Source organism: Nelusetta ayraudi, unplaced genomic scaffold, assembly GCF_046127955.1.
Source record: "Nelusetta ayraudi isolate G7.1 ecotype Tasmania unplaced genomic scaffold, CSIRO-AGI_Nayr_v1 ptg000057l, whole genome shotgun sequence".
Taxonomy (NCBI): domain Eukaryota; kingdom Metazoa; phylum Chordata; class Actinopteri; order Tetraodontiformes; family Monacanthidae; genus Nelusetta; species Nelusetta ayraudi.
In genome coordinates, this window is record NW_027466107.1 from 2,647,501 (window position 1) to 2,664,818 (window position 17,318).

A 17,318-nucleotide genomic window follows, 5' to 3' on the forward strand; every position below is an offset into this window, starting at 1 on the left:
TTCCAGAACTGTTGGAGTGACGTGGCTGAGGAGTTATTTTTGATTTGACGTGTGAAACAAGGGAGTTTAGAATTACTTTTTCATGTTGGGGGTGGAGTTTTACCCTCTTGTGATTGAATCTCCCATTACAACATTAGAATATTTAGCACTCTGTTTACAGCGTACCATCAAAACCGCTGTGATTTAGCTTCCTGCAGGCGCTGATGATCTGTCTGCAGCTTACAAATGTTTGGAAATTAACAAAAACATCAGCGGACACCTGGCTGGTGGCGGTGGGGGTCTACTAATGCCCTTTGTGACATCACAAGTGGACGGTTTTAAAACTGTCTTACAATATCCTCTAAAAATTGGAACCAGCAGAAGAAGTTAAGGACGGATTCCACTGTTTAACAACAACAAGTTAGAGACAGCGATTATTGTTGGAAAACATTTGTTAAGTTTGATATTATTTCACAATGTCAGCCCTTTACTTTCCTCAGTTTCAGTTCATTTCCATTGCAACTTGATTCAGATCCTCAAATTTAGCCCCTGATGCCTTTCAGCTGGATTTTTTCCAACAGTCTGTTTTGTTTTTTTTTCCCCTCCCGGCGGCTAAAACCTCTTCAGCTGGTGGGAACAACACACAAACAAACAATTTAGCTCTCGCCAGTTCCAGTGCAGTGGCCAGTTGTTCTGCACAGTTTGTCCTGTTACATTAAGCCTGTGACAGATCATTTGGTCCACGGCGTGAGGGGAAAACAGTGTTGCTGTGTTCATTACGGTGCCTCTTGAACAGAGCACATGCATGGCCTCATTTGTTTTATTTTATTTTATTTATTTTTTTTGGAGAGGGTTGGGGGGTGTGGGGGGGGTACTGGTGGTTATTTACACAGCCGCACCAGGACCCGATGAAACATTTCACCGCCACCAAATTCCCCGTGCCTCTGCCGCCACTCTCCTCGCTGCCGCCGTCCTCCGCAGAATCTCCGAGATCAAACGAGAAACGCGGCGCTCGACACCATCAGGACTTAAAAGGGCATCTCGGCTCTATTGATTTCGCCAGAGTCAGAAACACTTCCAGTCGACTCCCCGAGTAGGGGCGGAAGCGGTTGGTCGGAGGGAGGGTGGTGTGTGTGGGAGGGGGGTTTGGGGGGGGTGGCTGCTGCTGCATTGGCGGCGGCTACAAATATTCTCCAGGTCCGCATTAATTGGCTCTGGGAGGCAGGGAGCCGCGGAAACAGTATCATCAGAAAGGTTGATGAGGACAGAAAGTTAGATGGTTCTCATTTAAGGCAGAAAACTGCACCGCCGCGGCAGCCGAGCGGTGGCGAGGCGTCACTCTGCATTATTAATGAGCTGCCTTCCGCTCGGCGCAGCGCTGCGGTTTTAACGCCGGCCACAAAACAAGCCCGTCTCGTGGAGCCAATCAGGAGCGCTGCCTCCGAGCCCTGCCATTGGAGGAGTAGGGCCGAGGAGGTAATTATGGTCTGGTGCAGCTCTGGCGTGCGGATTATTTATTGAAAACGTTTGACGCCTTTCATGAAGCAATTTGAATTTGTCCTTTCTAGACTCAATCCTGTTTATTCATCATTAAAATTCAACAGTGATGAGAGCCATGCCCGCCAAACTCGCACAAGAAACATGTCCGACGACAACACAGAAGTTCAAAAGAAAATCTAACTTCTGTAGATTCTTGTTTGTACCAGGAGATGAACTCAAGAGCTGAGGTCTCGGCCATTAAAGAGCCTCTCAGCGTGTCGACGAAAAGGCCAAATTGAAATGGAAAAGCTGTGTTTTCTGAAAAGAAATAGCACTGCCCAGTGAAATAAACACATACTGATTGACAAGGCCTCAATCTGCATTCTGCATTCTTGTGGAAAACCTTCAGCCTCGACGTCGGAGACCTTGTGGAATCAGAAGCAACCGAGTTTTGGTTGGAACCAAACTAAACATTCCGATGCTGCAAAACACACAGCAGCCGGCGGATAATTCACTCAACCTTGTGCAACATTGACGCTTCCATTAGCCATTGTGCTTTATTTAATTTTTTCCTCCCCTGCAGCGCCATCAGTCAGCGAGCCGACGCTACGCCGCGACGCGCTACATGACCGAGCTGGTAGTGAGCTGGTGACAGGCGGCAGATGCTCCGGCGATGACGGCAAATGTCACGTCTCCCGTGTTGACGCCCCGATCGTTAGCGTGTTAAACATCTGCCTGCCGTCACCTTGTTGCCATTGTTCTCCGGGGCATTAGCCGCGCTGACGAGGCCTCACAGATGGCTGCCGACTCTTATCTAAATGTCTTGGGTTTTTTTTTGACAGTATCTTTAAAGGCTCCCCGCGGAGCGTTTCATCCACTAATGGCACTGTAGAGACAATCTTTTATGACTGGGTTTCCCTTTCTTATTTAATTATTATTATTTTTTTGCAGGACAAACTCCACGGGGGTGTTTCATACTCGCTTCTTAAGTATCTGGCGGCCCCACTTGCATATAGAAGGCGGCCAATCACAGTTGGGCTGAAGACGTAAAATGTACATAAAATGCTGATTTCTCACTTTGTGCTGTTCCGACTGGATTCATTAACCTTCATTTAAAAAAAAAAAACTGTTGACAGTAACATTTAAGTTTATCACTTCCCAGATTTTGGAATAAAGCTCGATACACTGGATTAAAACTAAGTGTCAAAACGCTAAATAGTGATAGTCAGTTCAAATTCAGCTCCACACTGGTGCAACCATGTAAACACAAGCAGTTTGCTGCCAGTGAAGTCACAACTGATTTACTGTATGTCTTCTCCTGCCGTCGTGTCCTTGTTGTCTTAACGCCTAATTAAGTCCTGGACCAAATCCTGGTGTGCGGCGTTCACTTGATTTATTTGCTTCCGAGAGATGGAAAGCAAGGGTTCCATCAAAACCCCTCCGGCAGGAACCTGCCTCTGCCAGAACCATGTTGGACAGGCGATAAATGAATAAATGATTGACGTATCTCAAAAACAGCAAACCTGGAAGAGCAGAGGAGGAGGTTGTCACTGCGGATGGAAAACACTCTGTGGTGGTTGGCTCGTGTACCTTCACGTCCAGGATCAAACCCTGCCTGAGCTTTGCTACTGTCCCTCCCTCCCTCCCTTCCTCCCTTCCTCCCTTCCTTCAGAATAAAACAAAATCTTAGTTTTGAAGTGAGACTTTTCTTTTGAAAAGATCCTTGACTGTCACTATGTGTCCCTATAAATATATATACTTATATACATCTATATACGCACACATCCAAATATATATATATATATATACATACACATATAAAACTGCCCTTTATCGGTGTCTGGCAGCCAGATACGACCCTGCCAATCACTGGAAGAAACAGACTGCGTTATCACCACAAACCGAACGTAATTCGAGAAATATTAAACGTTTGTTGTCAGCTCCCACAAAATATTATGCCGGAGTTTTGCAAGAAAAGAAGAAGAAGGAAAAAAACAGACACATTTGACATGTTTGTCAGCAACCTGTCAGCTGAAGACGTATCAAGAAAATTACCCCGGATTGGCAGAAAGAGCCGCGAGCCTCATCTGAATGTCTGTGGACTTTTAATTTCCCTCTCGGGGAATCTTCATTCAGTCAACACATGACGCAAACTGGAGGCCTGCGGGCGAAATTTGGACCACGGCGTTGTTTAATGTGGCCTGCAGCAGCCTGAAAAGTTTAAGATTGTCGCAAAAAAATCGATGTCTGCACTGCTCGACAAGAAGCTCCATCTCCCACAAGATTAACTTTCAATTCACACATTTCCACAATTTCTTGTGAACTACCAAAACATCCAACGGTGCTTCAAGATGCCTGCGGATCTGACTTTATGAATAAAGGTTGATAGATTGATTGACTAACTTTGACCCACAAAGAGACACCAGTTCCAGAGTTTCCACATCAGCAAGTGTTTGTTTTCACAACAACCAGAGGAGAAAAAAACTGGGAAATATTCACAAAACGTCCAATATAAAAAAAAAAAACAGTTGAAGAAGAAGTAAGAAGACTTTATAAAAGTTTTGAACAAAGGTCGCTGCTTAGAAATGACCCCAATTTCAACCAGGTTAATTTCAGAATAATGCTGCGCATGTTAATGTGTTCAGAGGAGATTTTTTTAGTTTTGGTGAAACTATCCCTTTAACCCAGGGCTCGGCTCCGATCGCTTCATTGTCAGTCCTCTCCCTCCTCAGACCCAAACTGTGAATAATAATGTCGTGAAGATGAGAAGGGTTGAGCCTCAGACGGGACGGCGATCAGCTGCTTCTTGGCTTCAAGGTTATGGCATTGTGAAGTTTCCACAATTTCAAAGGCCGGTCGGCTCCGCAGTGCGAACCAGCGGCGGCCCGACGTTGAAAAGACCTTCTGCAAGAAGCCGCGCCCGGCTGCTCCTCTCAAGCCAATTTATCTTTAATTAAATTAGGAGGCTGGAGAAGAAAAAATAGATTCTTAATTCTGGCAGAGCCAAATTGTTATTCACCTCTGTTGCTCACCTCGGCCAATTGGCTGCAGGACGGCTGTATCCCGGGCGGCCTTTTGTTAACTCTTAATGGACTCTCGGGGCGGCGGGGGCCTCGGTCGGCGGTGATTAATGATCGGACGTCATCGCGGCTGTAATCCAAGTGAGTGATACTTTAATAATGGAGCGGCCTCTCCGCCGGAGTCGCGGGCCCCGCCGCTGCCGTCACGACGAGAGAAAAGCGAGGCGGCGTTTGCTGGGAAGCGGTGACACCGACATTATGGGAATCACGCAACACAGGGGCAGCCCCCCCACACACACAGCGACCCTCCATGTTCCATAATACACACCGCTGATGGGCTTGCGAGGCAGGGAAGCACATCGCTGCGTGCTATTGGCTTTCCAGGATGTGTCGGGATGGATGGTTTGGTTGAGCGCACCCTGCTGGAGGGAGAGAACTAGAGCTGATATTTAAATCCAGACCTGCCAGTTATTTAAATTGCATTTCAGTACATGTGTTCATCAGTCTGAGACAGTCTGCTTCTAAACTGTTTTGGATGCTTTTTTTTTTTCCAATTCAGTTGAAGGATAAAAATGTAACATCAGCAAGGTTCAACTAATACGCTGCATTTCTTTCACACGTCCATCCGACCTGCATGTTGTTTCGAGTGCGGCCAATCCGGGGTTCCTTTGCTGACAGCTGGGGGCCACCCTACTTGTGGCACCACCTTGTGGTGAGCTGCGACACAACGTCGTCTTCGACTAAACTCTTGCCATAGCCGTGCAGCAGCCTTTGGTTCCATGTTGCTCTTTCAAATGGAAGAGTAACATTTTCCAGTTGTGATGAAACTGTCACTAGTTTCTCAAAGCTTCACGCTTCTTGTACAGGTAAAGGCCTCGGGTGAGTTTTGGGGGTGAAACAGCCCTTTAAACACAGAATAACCAGGGGCGCCCCTCAACCAAAGAGCCAGAAGATGTTTTCCAGAAAACTTTCATACATCAACATCCAGTGTTATTTCTGCTTTCCAACAGGATTGGTAGAAAATATGTAGTAGACTGTGTTGGACCCAATGCCTATGTTTCAACCACCGCTGCCCACCGACCACCTGTTTCTCCTGGAAGATGCTGATTGGTCAGCAATTCAAAAACGAAAAACATTGCTGACACACTAAAAAATGTACATAGCAAATTTTCTGGTGTGGTGGGGAGGCATATTATTGGACTTTGTGGTACTCAATAAAAGCTCTGAACCAATTTTTTCAAAGTATATGAATCTTGTTTTGTTTGTAAGGCCCTTTGTGACTCTCATTATTTTGCACGCTGCTTCATGTGATTACACAGCAGCAACAGGAAGCCCCCAGAGACATCCCATAATTCACCGCGCAAGTTTGTCCCGTTTTTTTTTTTTTTTGTTTCGTTTTTTTTTTGTAATTACTGCAGGGAGCGAAACCAAAACAAAGCCTCTAATGAACGGCTAGATTTGGATCTCATGGCGGTCAGCCAGCCAGCCAGCCAGCCAGCCAGCCAGCCAGCGTATCATGTAACTGGCAGCGTTCATTAATTGTCCTTCTAATGACAAATATTTGCTGTCCGGCAGGCGGGTGGGAGGTAAAGGCCACTCTTGGAATCTGGCTCCCGGAGCCCTTGCAGAAACGCCTCGCTCAGTGATTAATGGTTCCCAAATTAAATCCCAGTCCGATAAGTGTTTGCTTGTAATCTTCATACTTGCGTTGCTCTTTTATTACTGTGTGTCACGGCAGTGCATGCTGATTAATTACGAGGAACGCGGACGGTGATTACTCACATGCGATGCCTGCGTTAAACGTGAAAACTGCGCGCATGATTTTTCACTTGTGCTGCAAATGGTTTTTGACACACACACACACACACACACACACACACACACACACACACACACACACACACACACACACACACACACACACACACACACACACACCATGCTCCAGGGTTTGCACAGTGAGGTCGCGGAACTGCACCGTCGCTGCAAAGGTTTTGTTGAGAAGTTCTGAGTGTTGTGTTTTGAGCTCAGACGGCAGTGAGGAGACACTAATAACTGCCCAGGTCATTGATCGCTCACAAGTAGATGACTCGGCGCTGACCTTTAGCCAGTCCGACAGCCTGCGTTTGTTCTCTGGAGGTTGTGCATGAAAAAAAACAGAAAGAAAGCCAAAGAGGCGCTGGTGGATCTGAGCAGTCTGGTGCTTGGCAGCAGGGGTGATGATGCTCTGCCGCAGACTGCAGGAACTTTTTCCGAGACCAACGTAAAATAATCTTCATGCATTTTGGAAAAGTTTAGGTTGTTGATCTCTGGTTGTCATGGGAGACCTTCACAGCATTTATTATTCCATCAATACACATGGCAAAGGTTTACTGGAACTTTGCCTTGAAGTGGTTTCAAACAATTTAGGTGTCGATGAGTCATCTTCGAGAATTACTGAAGATCCACGTGCGTTTTTGTTGGCTAGCATTAGCCGGCAAGCTACGGCTTCACCACTACACATCTGTATCTTGAATCAAACATCACACCCAAACTGAATTTGCCTTCAAAAATCCACTCGAGTCCAATTCATGACGGGGTTTGAAGGTCAGCTTTCCACGTTCATTGCAAAATGTTTTGCATGCATAATTGGTTTAAAACTGTGCAAACTGTTGTTGTGAGGTCCACGTTTGCATGTTTAACACGTCTTGGTGTATTACATCTGTTGGTTTCTGGGCTCAATAATGAAATGCAGCATTAGGATGTTTATGCAGTCGAGTCTTTAAGGCACCCAGTCAAATTTGTTTGGATCTCACACGAGCTCGCTGACTCAGGCGGCCGACTCTCTGTGCTCCTCAGTCACCTATGGACCTACATGAGACTCAACAATTGTCGCATGGTTTTGCCCAGGCTTAAGTGGGGAGAGGCTTGTGTGTGGTGAAGACAATGTAAGGTGAGAGCCACTCGGCACGTCCTCACGCAGGCCTCATATCTGTCTAATTGGACCACAACAAGTCACCGAGGTAGAGGTTTACTTTTCAATTATTTATTTATCTCATTATTTTTCCCACCGCTTTAACTCGCCGCTGCCTGCGGAATGTGTTCGCTGCACTGAAGAGTTCTGTCTCCAGACTGGTGTCAACTTAATGAGACAGAGAATGGGCCGCCGTCAGGGCAGGCGGACGCTGCAGGGGTCGAAGGATGCTGTTTAAAATAATAGTAATAATGAAAGAAAAAAAAAAAAAAACTAGCTTCAGAATGAAACATATTTGGCTTGTCGAGTGGTTAAAGTGATGCAGCATCTACCTGGCTTTCAATAACCTCAGACGCCCTGCTGGCAAAAGCTGTCACGGCATCAACAGCGTCAACACTTCACTGATTCACTCATTTTGAACGGTTCACTACGACTTCAGTGTCCTGCGTCGAGCGTTGTACGTTCTCCCCGCGGAGCTGCAAACCAGCGGGAGGACTCCATTTCCGCCTCCTACAGGACGCTTTTTTTTTTTTTTTTTTTGCCTCTTTCAAGTCAGGACGGATGAGAGCGTGGCTCCTTCCGCCATCATGATGGAGCGTCGTCTGCAGGGAGCTCAGTACGAACCGGAGATGAACTGTTTCACCGAGATGGCTGGCGGGTTCCTTTTTTTCTTCTTCTTCTTCTTCTTTTTCCCCAGCAGTGTCACCACAATATGCAGAGCGGCGTTCACCACTCATTAAGGAGCGGCAACGACAGCCATGTTTTCCCGTCGCTGACCCTAATTACACCTGGACGTCAACAGGACGCTTGTTATTGTGCATTTGTTGTTGGGTTTTTTTCTCTGTTTACTTCATTTACTTGGCTGGAGGACGGTGGTGGTGGTGGTGGTGGTGGTGGTGGGTGGGTCGGTGGGTGGATAGGCGGGGGATATTTAAGTGCAATATGCACAGAGCAACGCCGTTGAAGGAGAAAAAGGCGTCATTAAAATGGACAAAGTGGCGATTCGGTATTGTGATTCACAGAGAAAACTCAGACTTAAAGGCCGTGTTTAATAATGAATAGGTGCAGCGCCGAGGCATCTGGAGTCTGTTTGACGTGAGCACTGTGGCACCGAGTGTTTGACAGCAGAAGCGTCTTCTGCAGCAAACTGCAGGAACGCCGTCCTAAATAATAACCAGCAAAGAAAAAAAAAATAGCAGTCAAGTGTAATTTGAGAAGCTGTTTGTGCCTTTTTGAATTTGCAATTATAGTGGCACCAACAGAGAGTTGCCACATTGCTGCAGATTTCATGGAAACCGTTTATTAATTAACATTTGGCTGTACATACCATTGATATTGTACACCATGCACTTCACTTTGACATTGGAAGACTTTTGAAAGATTGGGAAGAAAAATTATTTCTCAAATCACTTCTTAAAAAAAGTGTTTTGTTTTCTCAATTAATTCAATTTCACAAAAAACAAGTTGAAATGTGCAAAATCTTATTTGTCCATTTGTGTGTAAACTAAGCTGTTTTGTACTCTCTTGGCTTCAGTCGGAGCATGGAATTAAAGTGCATATAAATTGCTTATTTTCCAGTGATTATGCACAATGATAAACATGCCTTATATTCCTTATCTCATAGTATCTTGAATAATAAATCTTAGGTGCTGTGCCTTCGATGTGGCTGCTGTTAATCCTACTGGGGCGAGTCAAAAACAACACAGGAAGCGAGTTTTTAAACAGCGTCGGGTGGAATTTCGGATGCATCCAGCTCGACTTAGCTCCCCGCCGCACTCTTCGATCTGACCCAGGTCTCATTAAGCACATCTTCCACACCTGAGTTCATCCTCCCCGAGTGATTAAAATGTCAGCGCCAGCCTTGTAATGCATCCCGACGTCAAGTTTTCAGCCAAAGAAATGAGAAGACGACTGTAAATTATTCACAGGATCCGGCGTCGGCTCCGGCGGAGAGGGCGGTAATCAATCAGAGCACTTCACTCAAATGTCAGTTAATCAAGGTGTGCGCAAGTGTGCGTAGAGAGTTGCGAGTGTGTGCGTGTGTATGTGCGCCCGTGAGAAACACGGCTCGTCCACATTAAAGTGCCTTTTAAAGTTTGTCTCTGTGCTGAAACACCAGCGATTCCTCCCCGGAGCCACTTGCAGTCATGTACATGTTTTAACTGCCAATAATCATTATCAAGCCAGAGACCAAACAGCTTTTAGTGAAACTGCTTCCATAAAGACCTTCAATTTTATCTTGCAATTTCAGCTGTTGTGTGCACAGCCTCTGCTTTCTTGGGAGCACGTAGAGAGTGAGCGAGAGAGAGGAGAGGGGAAATAAAATTGAAAATACCTGACGGTTAGCTCAGACACCTGCCGCGGGTATCAAATGTTCTCCTCCCAATTCTGTCCCCACTATCTCGATAAGAAACCCCCTAAAAATGAAGCTGCTGCTGCTGATGATGATGTTGCGGTTGCTCACCTCTTCTTTTTTTTAATAACCAGAGAAAATCAGTTTTCAGCAACAGTCTGTCCAACTATCTGCTCATCATCTCTGCCTGTCACATCACGTTGGGCTCGCTCGTTACTGCAGCATGCATAATTATCAACGTTAGCGCGTGGGGGCGCATGCTAATTTTTTCCCACACCAACCAGCTAAATGTGCCCCGTGCCAAACAAAAACCTTATTGGTGGACAGAGGAGAGCTGGCCCTGCTTGTTGACTGGAAACTTGTTGCTCTGTATCAATAGATCAATCAAGGTCAGCAGCCTTTAATTGGTGGTTTTGGTATCAATGGGCATTGGCTTAGTTGCGGGAGACTGAGGACTAGCTTCAAAATTGCCCGGGCTAAAGTTCAAGTTTAACATATTTAATTATCTTTTACCATCCAAGCTCAGGAAAGTCAGAAGACAAAATCCACAAAAGTTTGCAAAAGTCAAAAGTATTGCGCATGAATACCAAACGCTAAATGGATCCTTATCGTCTGAAGTCAACACAGCGTTGTCCCCGCTTGTAAAGAGGTTGGAGCCGCGGCAGCAGCAGTGGACAGCTAGCAGGAAGAAACCTATTGTTTTTTTAGCCGTAGCATTTTTCTGATAAACTCGCACTTAAACCTGCATCATATATCTGTAATACAGTTGTTTTGTTTGTTTTTCAGCGAGGCTACTTCTATTATTTCTGTATCAGTTCCCTCAGTGCTGCCCAGCACCTCAGTTCAAGTCCTATAAGTCCAGCATGGAGACTCACCGAGAATAAACAAAGAAAACAGCAACAGAAATCAATAACTCAGGGCAAAATCTAACTTTGTGTGATTGACAGCCACACTTGGAGTATTTCTGCTATTGTTTTGAACTAAAAACAAAACAAAAACACCAAAATCTCTTGAAAAAAAAAAATGAGGAAAAATGCTTTATGAAGACCAGGATAATGCCTTCCCCATCCTCGCTATCCTGTAGCATGTTGTCATCTCGTGCTGCGTGATAAGGTGTATTGTGGCTCCACCATCGTCTCTGCTACACAGCATTCATCCCCGAGCAGGGCGGAAATGTGGGGAAACTGACAACAAAGAGTTTTTTTTTTTCCGGCTGGCACCAAGACATCTCTCCAGATCCCGCACCTCTTTTCTTGTTTAAAAATAAATTAAATAAATAATGATAATAAAAAAAAATGCTGCAAGTTTGTTGCGCCAACGCTGTTTGCTTGAGGTGCTGCTGTTCGCATGAAAGATTAATAGACGCCTTGTGGCCCCAAGGCGGCCGAGTCCAACAACCCGGGATTCATAAATAAAGTTAAATGGATCAATATTTCCAAGACTACACAGGTAACCTATAGCGGCTCCTACCTTGAGAGAGAAAGCAGAGAAAGGTTAGTTTTTAATCGAAGCCCCCCCCCCGGTCATAATAAAGAAAGTGCCGGCGTTTAATCATGAGAATGTGGCAGCGAACCTGGAGCCCAAAAAATGGATCCGCATGCAACAAAACAAGAGATATTTCAGCCGCTTCGTGTCTGGTGGAAACAACAGCAGTTGATTAAGTGCACGTTGTTCCACCAGGTGTTTCCTTTTTATCGACTTGACAACAGAGTCTTTGGTTGCCACTGGATCAACTCTTTCAGAGGCGTGTTTATAGATGGCCGGCCCAAACAACTGCTGGTTTGAACACTTTCAAAAACATGCTTTTCTGCGCAAATAGTTTCAGGACACTGATTACAGACATTTCAGAAAGTTCAATTTTATTTAAAAACTCTTGTTCATGTTTCTTGACCGTCAACATGCCAACCTACTTTTTGTCTGTGTCGCCACCACGGGACGTCTGTTTTGCACACCTGCGCCACATTTTGGGGGATTTTGAATGAATCATTTTCCTGGTGTTTGCAAATTGCTGCACTTTGCTGCACAACAAAAAAAAAACAAAAACAAAAAAACACTTGTCGACACCTGCACAAGTAAGACACAGTTGTCCAGGGAACATTGAGAAAAAAAAAAAAAAATGTGTGCATGCAACACCAAAGCACCGTTGACCAAAGCCAAAACATGATCCAAACCAGGGTAACTGAAGCCCATGTAAACTCGGACAGCTTCTCTCCGTCTCTCCAGCTGTTTCTCCCTCATCCCTCTTAGTTTTGCTGCTGTTGACACAGTCTGGAGTAAATTGTTGATTTTGTGCAGGATTCGTGTTTGCTTCCATGAGAACAATCTCAAAAAGACCAAAAAAAAAAACAGCTCCAATGTGACTGTGTGCCTCTCGTCCCTCCAGGGGTCTGATGCCGCGGACGCTGGACAGCCAGATCACCCTGGAGAAGACGCCCAGCTACTTTGTGACACAGGAGGCGCCCCGACGCATCGCCGGCATGTCGCACGAGACCAAGCTGATCGTAGTAGTGCGCAACCCCGTCACCAGGGCCATCTCCGACTACACGCAGACCCTCTCCAAGAAGCCAGACATCCCCACCTTCGAGGAGCTGGCCTTCAAGAACCGCAGCCTGGGCCTGGTGGACTCCTCCTGGAACGCCATTCGTATTGGGATGTACATCCTGCACCTGGAGAACTGGCTGCAGTACTTCCGCCTCTCACAGATCCACTTTGTGAGCGGCGAGCGGCTCATCACGGACCCGGCGGGCGAGATGGGCCGCGTGCAGGACTTCCTGGGACTAAAGCGGATCATCACCGACAAGCACTTCTACTTTAACCGTACCAAAGGCTTCCCCTGCCTGAAGAAGCCGGAGAGCAGCAGCCAGCCGCGCTGCCTCGGCAAGTCCAAGGGCAGGACTCACGTGCAGATCGAGGAGGAGGTCATCGAGCAGCTGCAGGAGTTTTATCGGCCGTTCAACATCAAGTTCTATGAGACGGTGGGACACGACTTCAAGTGGGATTGAGAGTGGAATACGGAGGTAAATGAGGGTGTCATCTGCAAACGGTTCAAGATCTCAGTGTTCTGTAAACTTAAGACTGAAACCATCCAGCAATTGAAGTCACATTGGGTTTTCGGTTGAGCCTATCTGGTATCAGCAACACATGAATTATTCAAGAGACAACCCACCGTTAACCCACCCAGTGAGTGACTAAAGCAGCCGTCATCCCGCTGCTGTCCTGCAGGGTTTTTTTGTTGTTGTTTTTTTGCCACATCACACCAACGTTCATGACACTGATTGAATATTCACTGTGCAGACTGCTTATTTATTCCGTGTTCCCACTCAGAGCGAAACCACCAGCTTTGCGATTCAAAAACATCTCTCAGCACGAGGACGATGCAACTCCTGATACCGGGAGTGGGGAAAAAAATGATGAAAACCATGAAACGATTGTGCAATGAAATTGAACATTACCATGGACAAAAAGTGACAAATCTGCTGAGTAAATGTGCTGCTATCGAGTCGTGAAAGAACAGATGCTATAATTCCAATAAAGGTTTACATTTTAATGAGCTCTAATCGGCTTCACCTCCATCTGTGCCAGTTTTTCTTTCTTGTAACAGTCAAAACAAAAAGGGGTAACTCAGGGACTCACAACAAGTTTATATTTTTTTAAGCAGCTAATACTAGGACACGGGCGCTTTTGGCCCCAAAAAAACAAACAGCACTAACTGTGGGAACCTGTAAACCAATCCTTGAAACTCAACTGATCCTGATCGGATGCACGAAATGTTAATGTTGTTGGATTTAAAACTTTTAAATCCTAAAAAAGTTAGAGGGTCTCAGTGACATTAGCACACTTCTGCCTCATGGACAATGTTTGGGGATTTCCACACAAAGACGTTGGTGCGAGTCTGTCCGAAAACGCCGCCATGCATGCCGCCAGTCTCATTAACTCTGAGGAACTTTGTCTTTTTTTTAAAGATTGAGGGGGATTTGGTCTTGCTCTTCAGAATGACTCTCCATGCTTCACAGCCAGATTAACCTCTTGAATTTGCACCCAGAAGCCAATCAGTCTTGTCATTAATAATTTCCACAGAAGCCTCCACAAAAAAAAAAAAAAAGGGAAGTGGGTGTGAGGGGACTCAGTCCAAATTAACCACATGCAAATTTATGCAGGATATATCCGGTCTGTGGAGCACAGTGGCAGCGCAGATTACAGAGCATGTCAGACTAAGGTGGGATTAGGAGCAGAGACGATATTGAGGTCCAGACGTGACAGAAAGAGAAACAATGGGGGAAGGTTGACTGAATTGAATCAAAATTGCCAACTCATCCCAACACAAAAACAAACTTCATTGCAAGTTGGCCGACAGGGTTTCCGTCCAAACTGCCGCAGCAACTCAGAGCCACGTACACAAACACCAATTAACGCAAGGAAAAATAAAAGCCTGATTTATTTCTGTTAATTGCAACTTTTTCCCAGTGTTGCCTCGGGCCTATGACTCAACCTTCAGAAAGAATCCCAGCGCTGCCACCGCGTGATAACCGATGAATATTTTGATCGGCCTTCGATGTCTCTCCCCCCTGCTCGATATTAGTTGATTTTTCTTGTTTTAAGGGGAAATATTCATGGCTGGCCTCATCAGTGAGACAAGACAGTTTTCCCAGCACAGGAGGAAGACGATGCCTTCAAAGTTTTGCCTCATCTTATCCTCGACTGCTTTGCGCTTCATTCAATATTTATGTTTTGTTTCCTCGCAGCATATGGAAGACGTCCTCCGCTCGGCCGCAATTCTCTTTCACATTTTTTTTTCCTTTTTTTTCTTTTAACCCCTCCACCCTCAACCCCTCGCCCGCCCACTGCCGCCACTTCATTACGGGAGAACAAACAGTTACGGCTCACTAAAAGCTGACTGACCACTGCAACCTTCAGAGGAAAATACCAGCCAAGCCGTGGAAATGTCATGAACTTTGAGGTCAGATACATTTCTGCCACTCATTAGAGAGTGGAGGAGAAAAGTTACTTTTTCCGGCAAAGGCAGTTCGCTCGCTTCTCCAAGGATTTATTTACTAAGACGTCTCATTATTAATTTATCGTTACGACGAACCGGACTGTAAATTCAAGTAAGCAAATGATCTAGTTTGCCATCCTGCCTAGCTGGAAATATAGAGGGTAATTGCACCACACGCTCCATCTGAAAACATCACAATGTTGCTCAGCGCCGGTTCTTTTTCTGGTTCTTTAAAATGAGCAAATATAAGCAAAAGAAAAATGTCTCATGATTTGTGTCAGATGGCCAAAGCTTTGGAGGAATGACGAGGGCTCGCCTCTTGAAACGTTAGGTGATTGGAATAGCGGCAGCATCTCCAGAAAGATTCTCATTCAATGCTAATAAAAAAAATTAAAAAAAAACAGCATGTGCACTAACCTCTGATCCTCATCGTCGCTCCGTCTGAAATGTGAAATAGAGGCCATCCCAGATCAGCAAGCTGCTTCTCTGAACGTGAAAAAAGAAACAAAACCAAAAATAAACTGAACGTAAACATCTCGCAAGTGCAGACATGTCACCCACACATGGATTCCCACTGACACACTTACACATTCCGCTGCAAAGTAGCAAAGGTCTAAATAAAAGCCCGGAAAAGTGGAGACTTTTGTGTGTGTGTGTGTGCGCTGGCCAACACCAAAACGCTTTCCCCTCCACACTTTATTTCCTCTGGTCTGTTCAGCATGTGCCGCTTGCCTCGCCTTCACAAAGGTCAAGTGCTGAGCGGGTCTCCAGGCACACAGCAGACTAATTAAGCAGCGGCAGCGGTGCGAGATGCGGTCCGGCTCCCGAGGAAGCCGCAGCGGTCGACGGCCTCCCTCGGGGACGGGGGAACATATTCTAACACCGTGCAAAGTGAGGTCGAGATACGCAGCCACATTGTTCTCCTTTAAATGTGAGAGGCCTTTAAGTGCATAATGGGTAATATTTCTGAGGGGGGGGGTGATGCTTTCAACCTATTATGCTGCTCTGAAATTGCAACTCATTATAGACTCGTCTGTGAGTGAAAGATAATATCGCGCTTTGCATCACGAGCGTTGTCTAACTGGACTTCACTAAGTGCACAAGGTAAGAAAAGTCCGTCCTAAAGCTTGCAGTTCAGGAAATTAGCTCTTTGCGATGTCACAAAGGGCACCAAAACCTCTGACAACACTGCGACTGTCCTCTGAGACCACTTTGCTTTCATTTCCTTCCAAAACATGTCAAAGGTCTCCCCCAAAAAAGACATGTCTTGACAGGTGGCTGTAAACAGAGGGCTAAATGTGGTAGCCGGCTGCTGCACTGGAGTCCTGGATGACAAACAAGCAGGTGTATATAACAAAGGACGAGCAGATGGGCTCACACTCTCTCTCTCAGCTGCTTAAGTCGCAGGCTGTAACCTGAAACGCACATCTGAACATCTGCTTTCAGGAAGGAACTGTTGCTTCTGTTGTCGTCACTTTTCTCTTTTTGCCTCGCCTCTCACTTTGGACTAAACGTGTGATGCAAAGCGTTGATTGCTGAACTCCCGCCGGAAGCCGAGCCAGCTGTACCCCGCAAAGACCAAATAACCCTCGGGAAAAAATAATACATATAACCAATCAAAGCAGCACCTAACATAACACCTGCTGTTGGTATCAGAGAGGAAGTCAGTAGGACTGTGCCCATCCCTCACCCACCACAAACCCCCCACACCTCAGAGGACACCTGGGGATCCGCAGCGATAACAGCCCCCTCTTCTTCTTCCTCTTCTTCCTCTTCTTCCGGACGGCTGATAAATGCACTCAGTCTGAGTCTGGCACCCAGATAATTAACGTGGCCCACGGCGTGTTGAGGGGACATAACGGGGAGAAGCTACCAAATGACCGACCGACACTTACCCACACTCATACTGCTTTTGCCATTAATGCTAATTCCCCGGGACCCCTCTGGCGTCGCACACACACACACACACACACACACACACACAAGAACTTTTAAAAATCCTAGCAGCTGATGGGAATAAGAAAAGCTGAAGGCTGGAGGTTCAGTGACAAGTGCCAGAACCAACTCTAAAATGAGCAGCTAATCAGGTGGCTGCCACTCCTTCCTGTTCTCCAGGCTGAGCGACTGTCAATCTGATTGTGTTGCTGCCCACAGCTATCAGGTGAGAGCTTTCAGCCCAAAATCAAACGGCTTTGATATTTATGAGGCCAAATCTGGCTAATAACACTGCAGGTTCAATGTTGCTCACTTCTATAATTGCAAACACTGCAGAGCATCGTACCGGCCGCAAGTCATTGTTTTAAGTGAAGGCCAAGTTTGATCTTCACAGTAATCTTTGGTTTGATCTTACATCTCATCTTCATCAGCCTTCATTTGCCGTCCGTATTTCTACAGATGCATCACTGCACCTAAAGACATCATTTCAAAGGCCCAGTGTGTAAGATTTAGCACATGTAAATCTGACGTTCCACTTGATTTCGGTGCTTTGTGACGCCTGGATGCGTCTCCTCAGACATTCCGCCAAAGCAACGACGCTGCTCG

The 17,318-nt window shown here is 46.0% G+C and overlaps 1 protein-coding gene across 1 annotated transcript in view; it reads left to right on the top strand.

Moving 5' to 3' along the window:
• The window catches only part of hs3st2 (heparan sulfate (glucosamine) 3-O-sulfotransferase 2), a 17,816-nt gene extending 4,481 nt beyond the window's left edge, over window positions 1-13,335 (top strand). The window contains exon 2 of the mRNA XM_076038615.1: window positions 12,168-13,335. Coding sequence (XP_075894730.1) covers window positions 12,168-12,786 — 619 coding nt within the window. The 3' untranslated portion in view covers window positions 12,787-13,335. The remainder of the gene's footprint in view (window positions 1-12,167) is intronic.
• The last annotated feature ends 3,983 nt before the right edge of the window (window positions 13,336-17,318 follow it).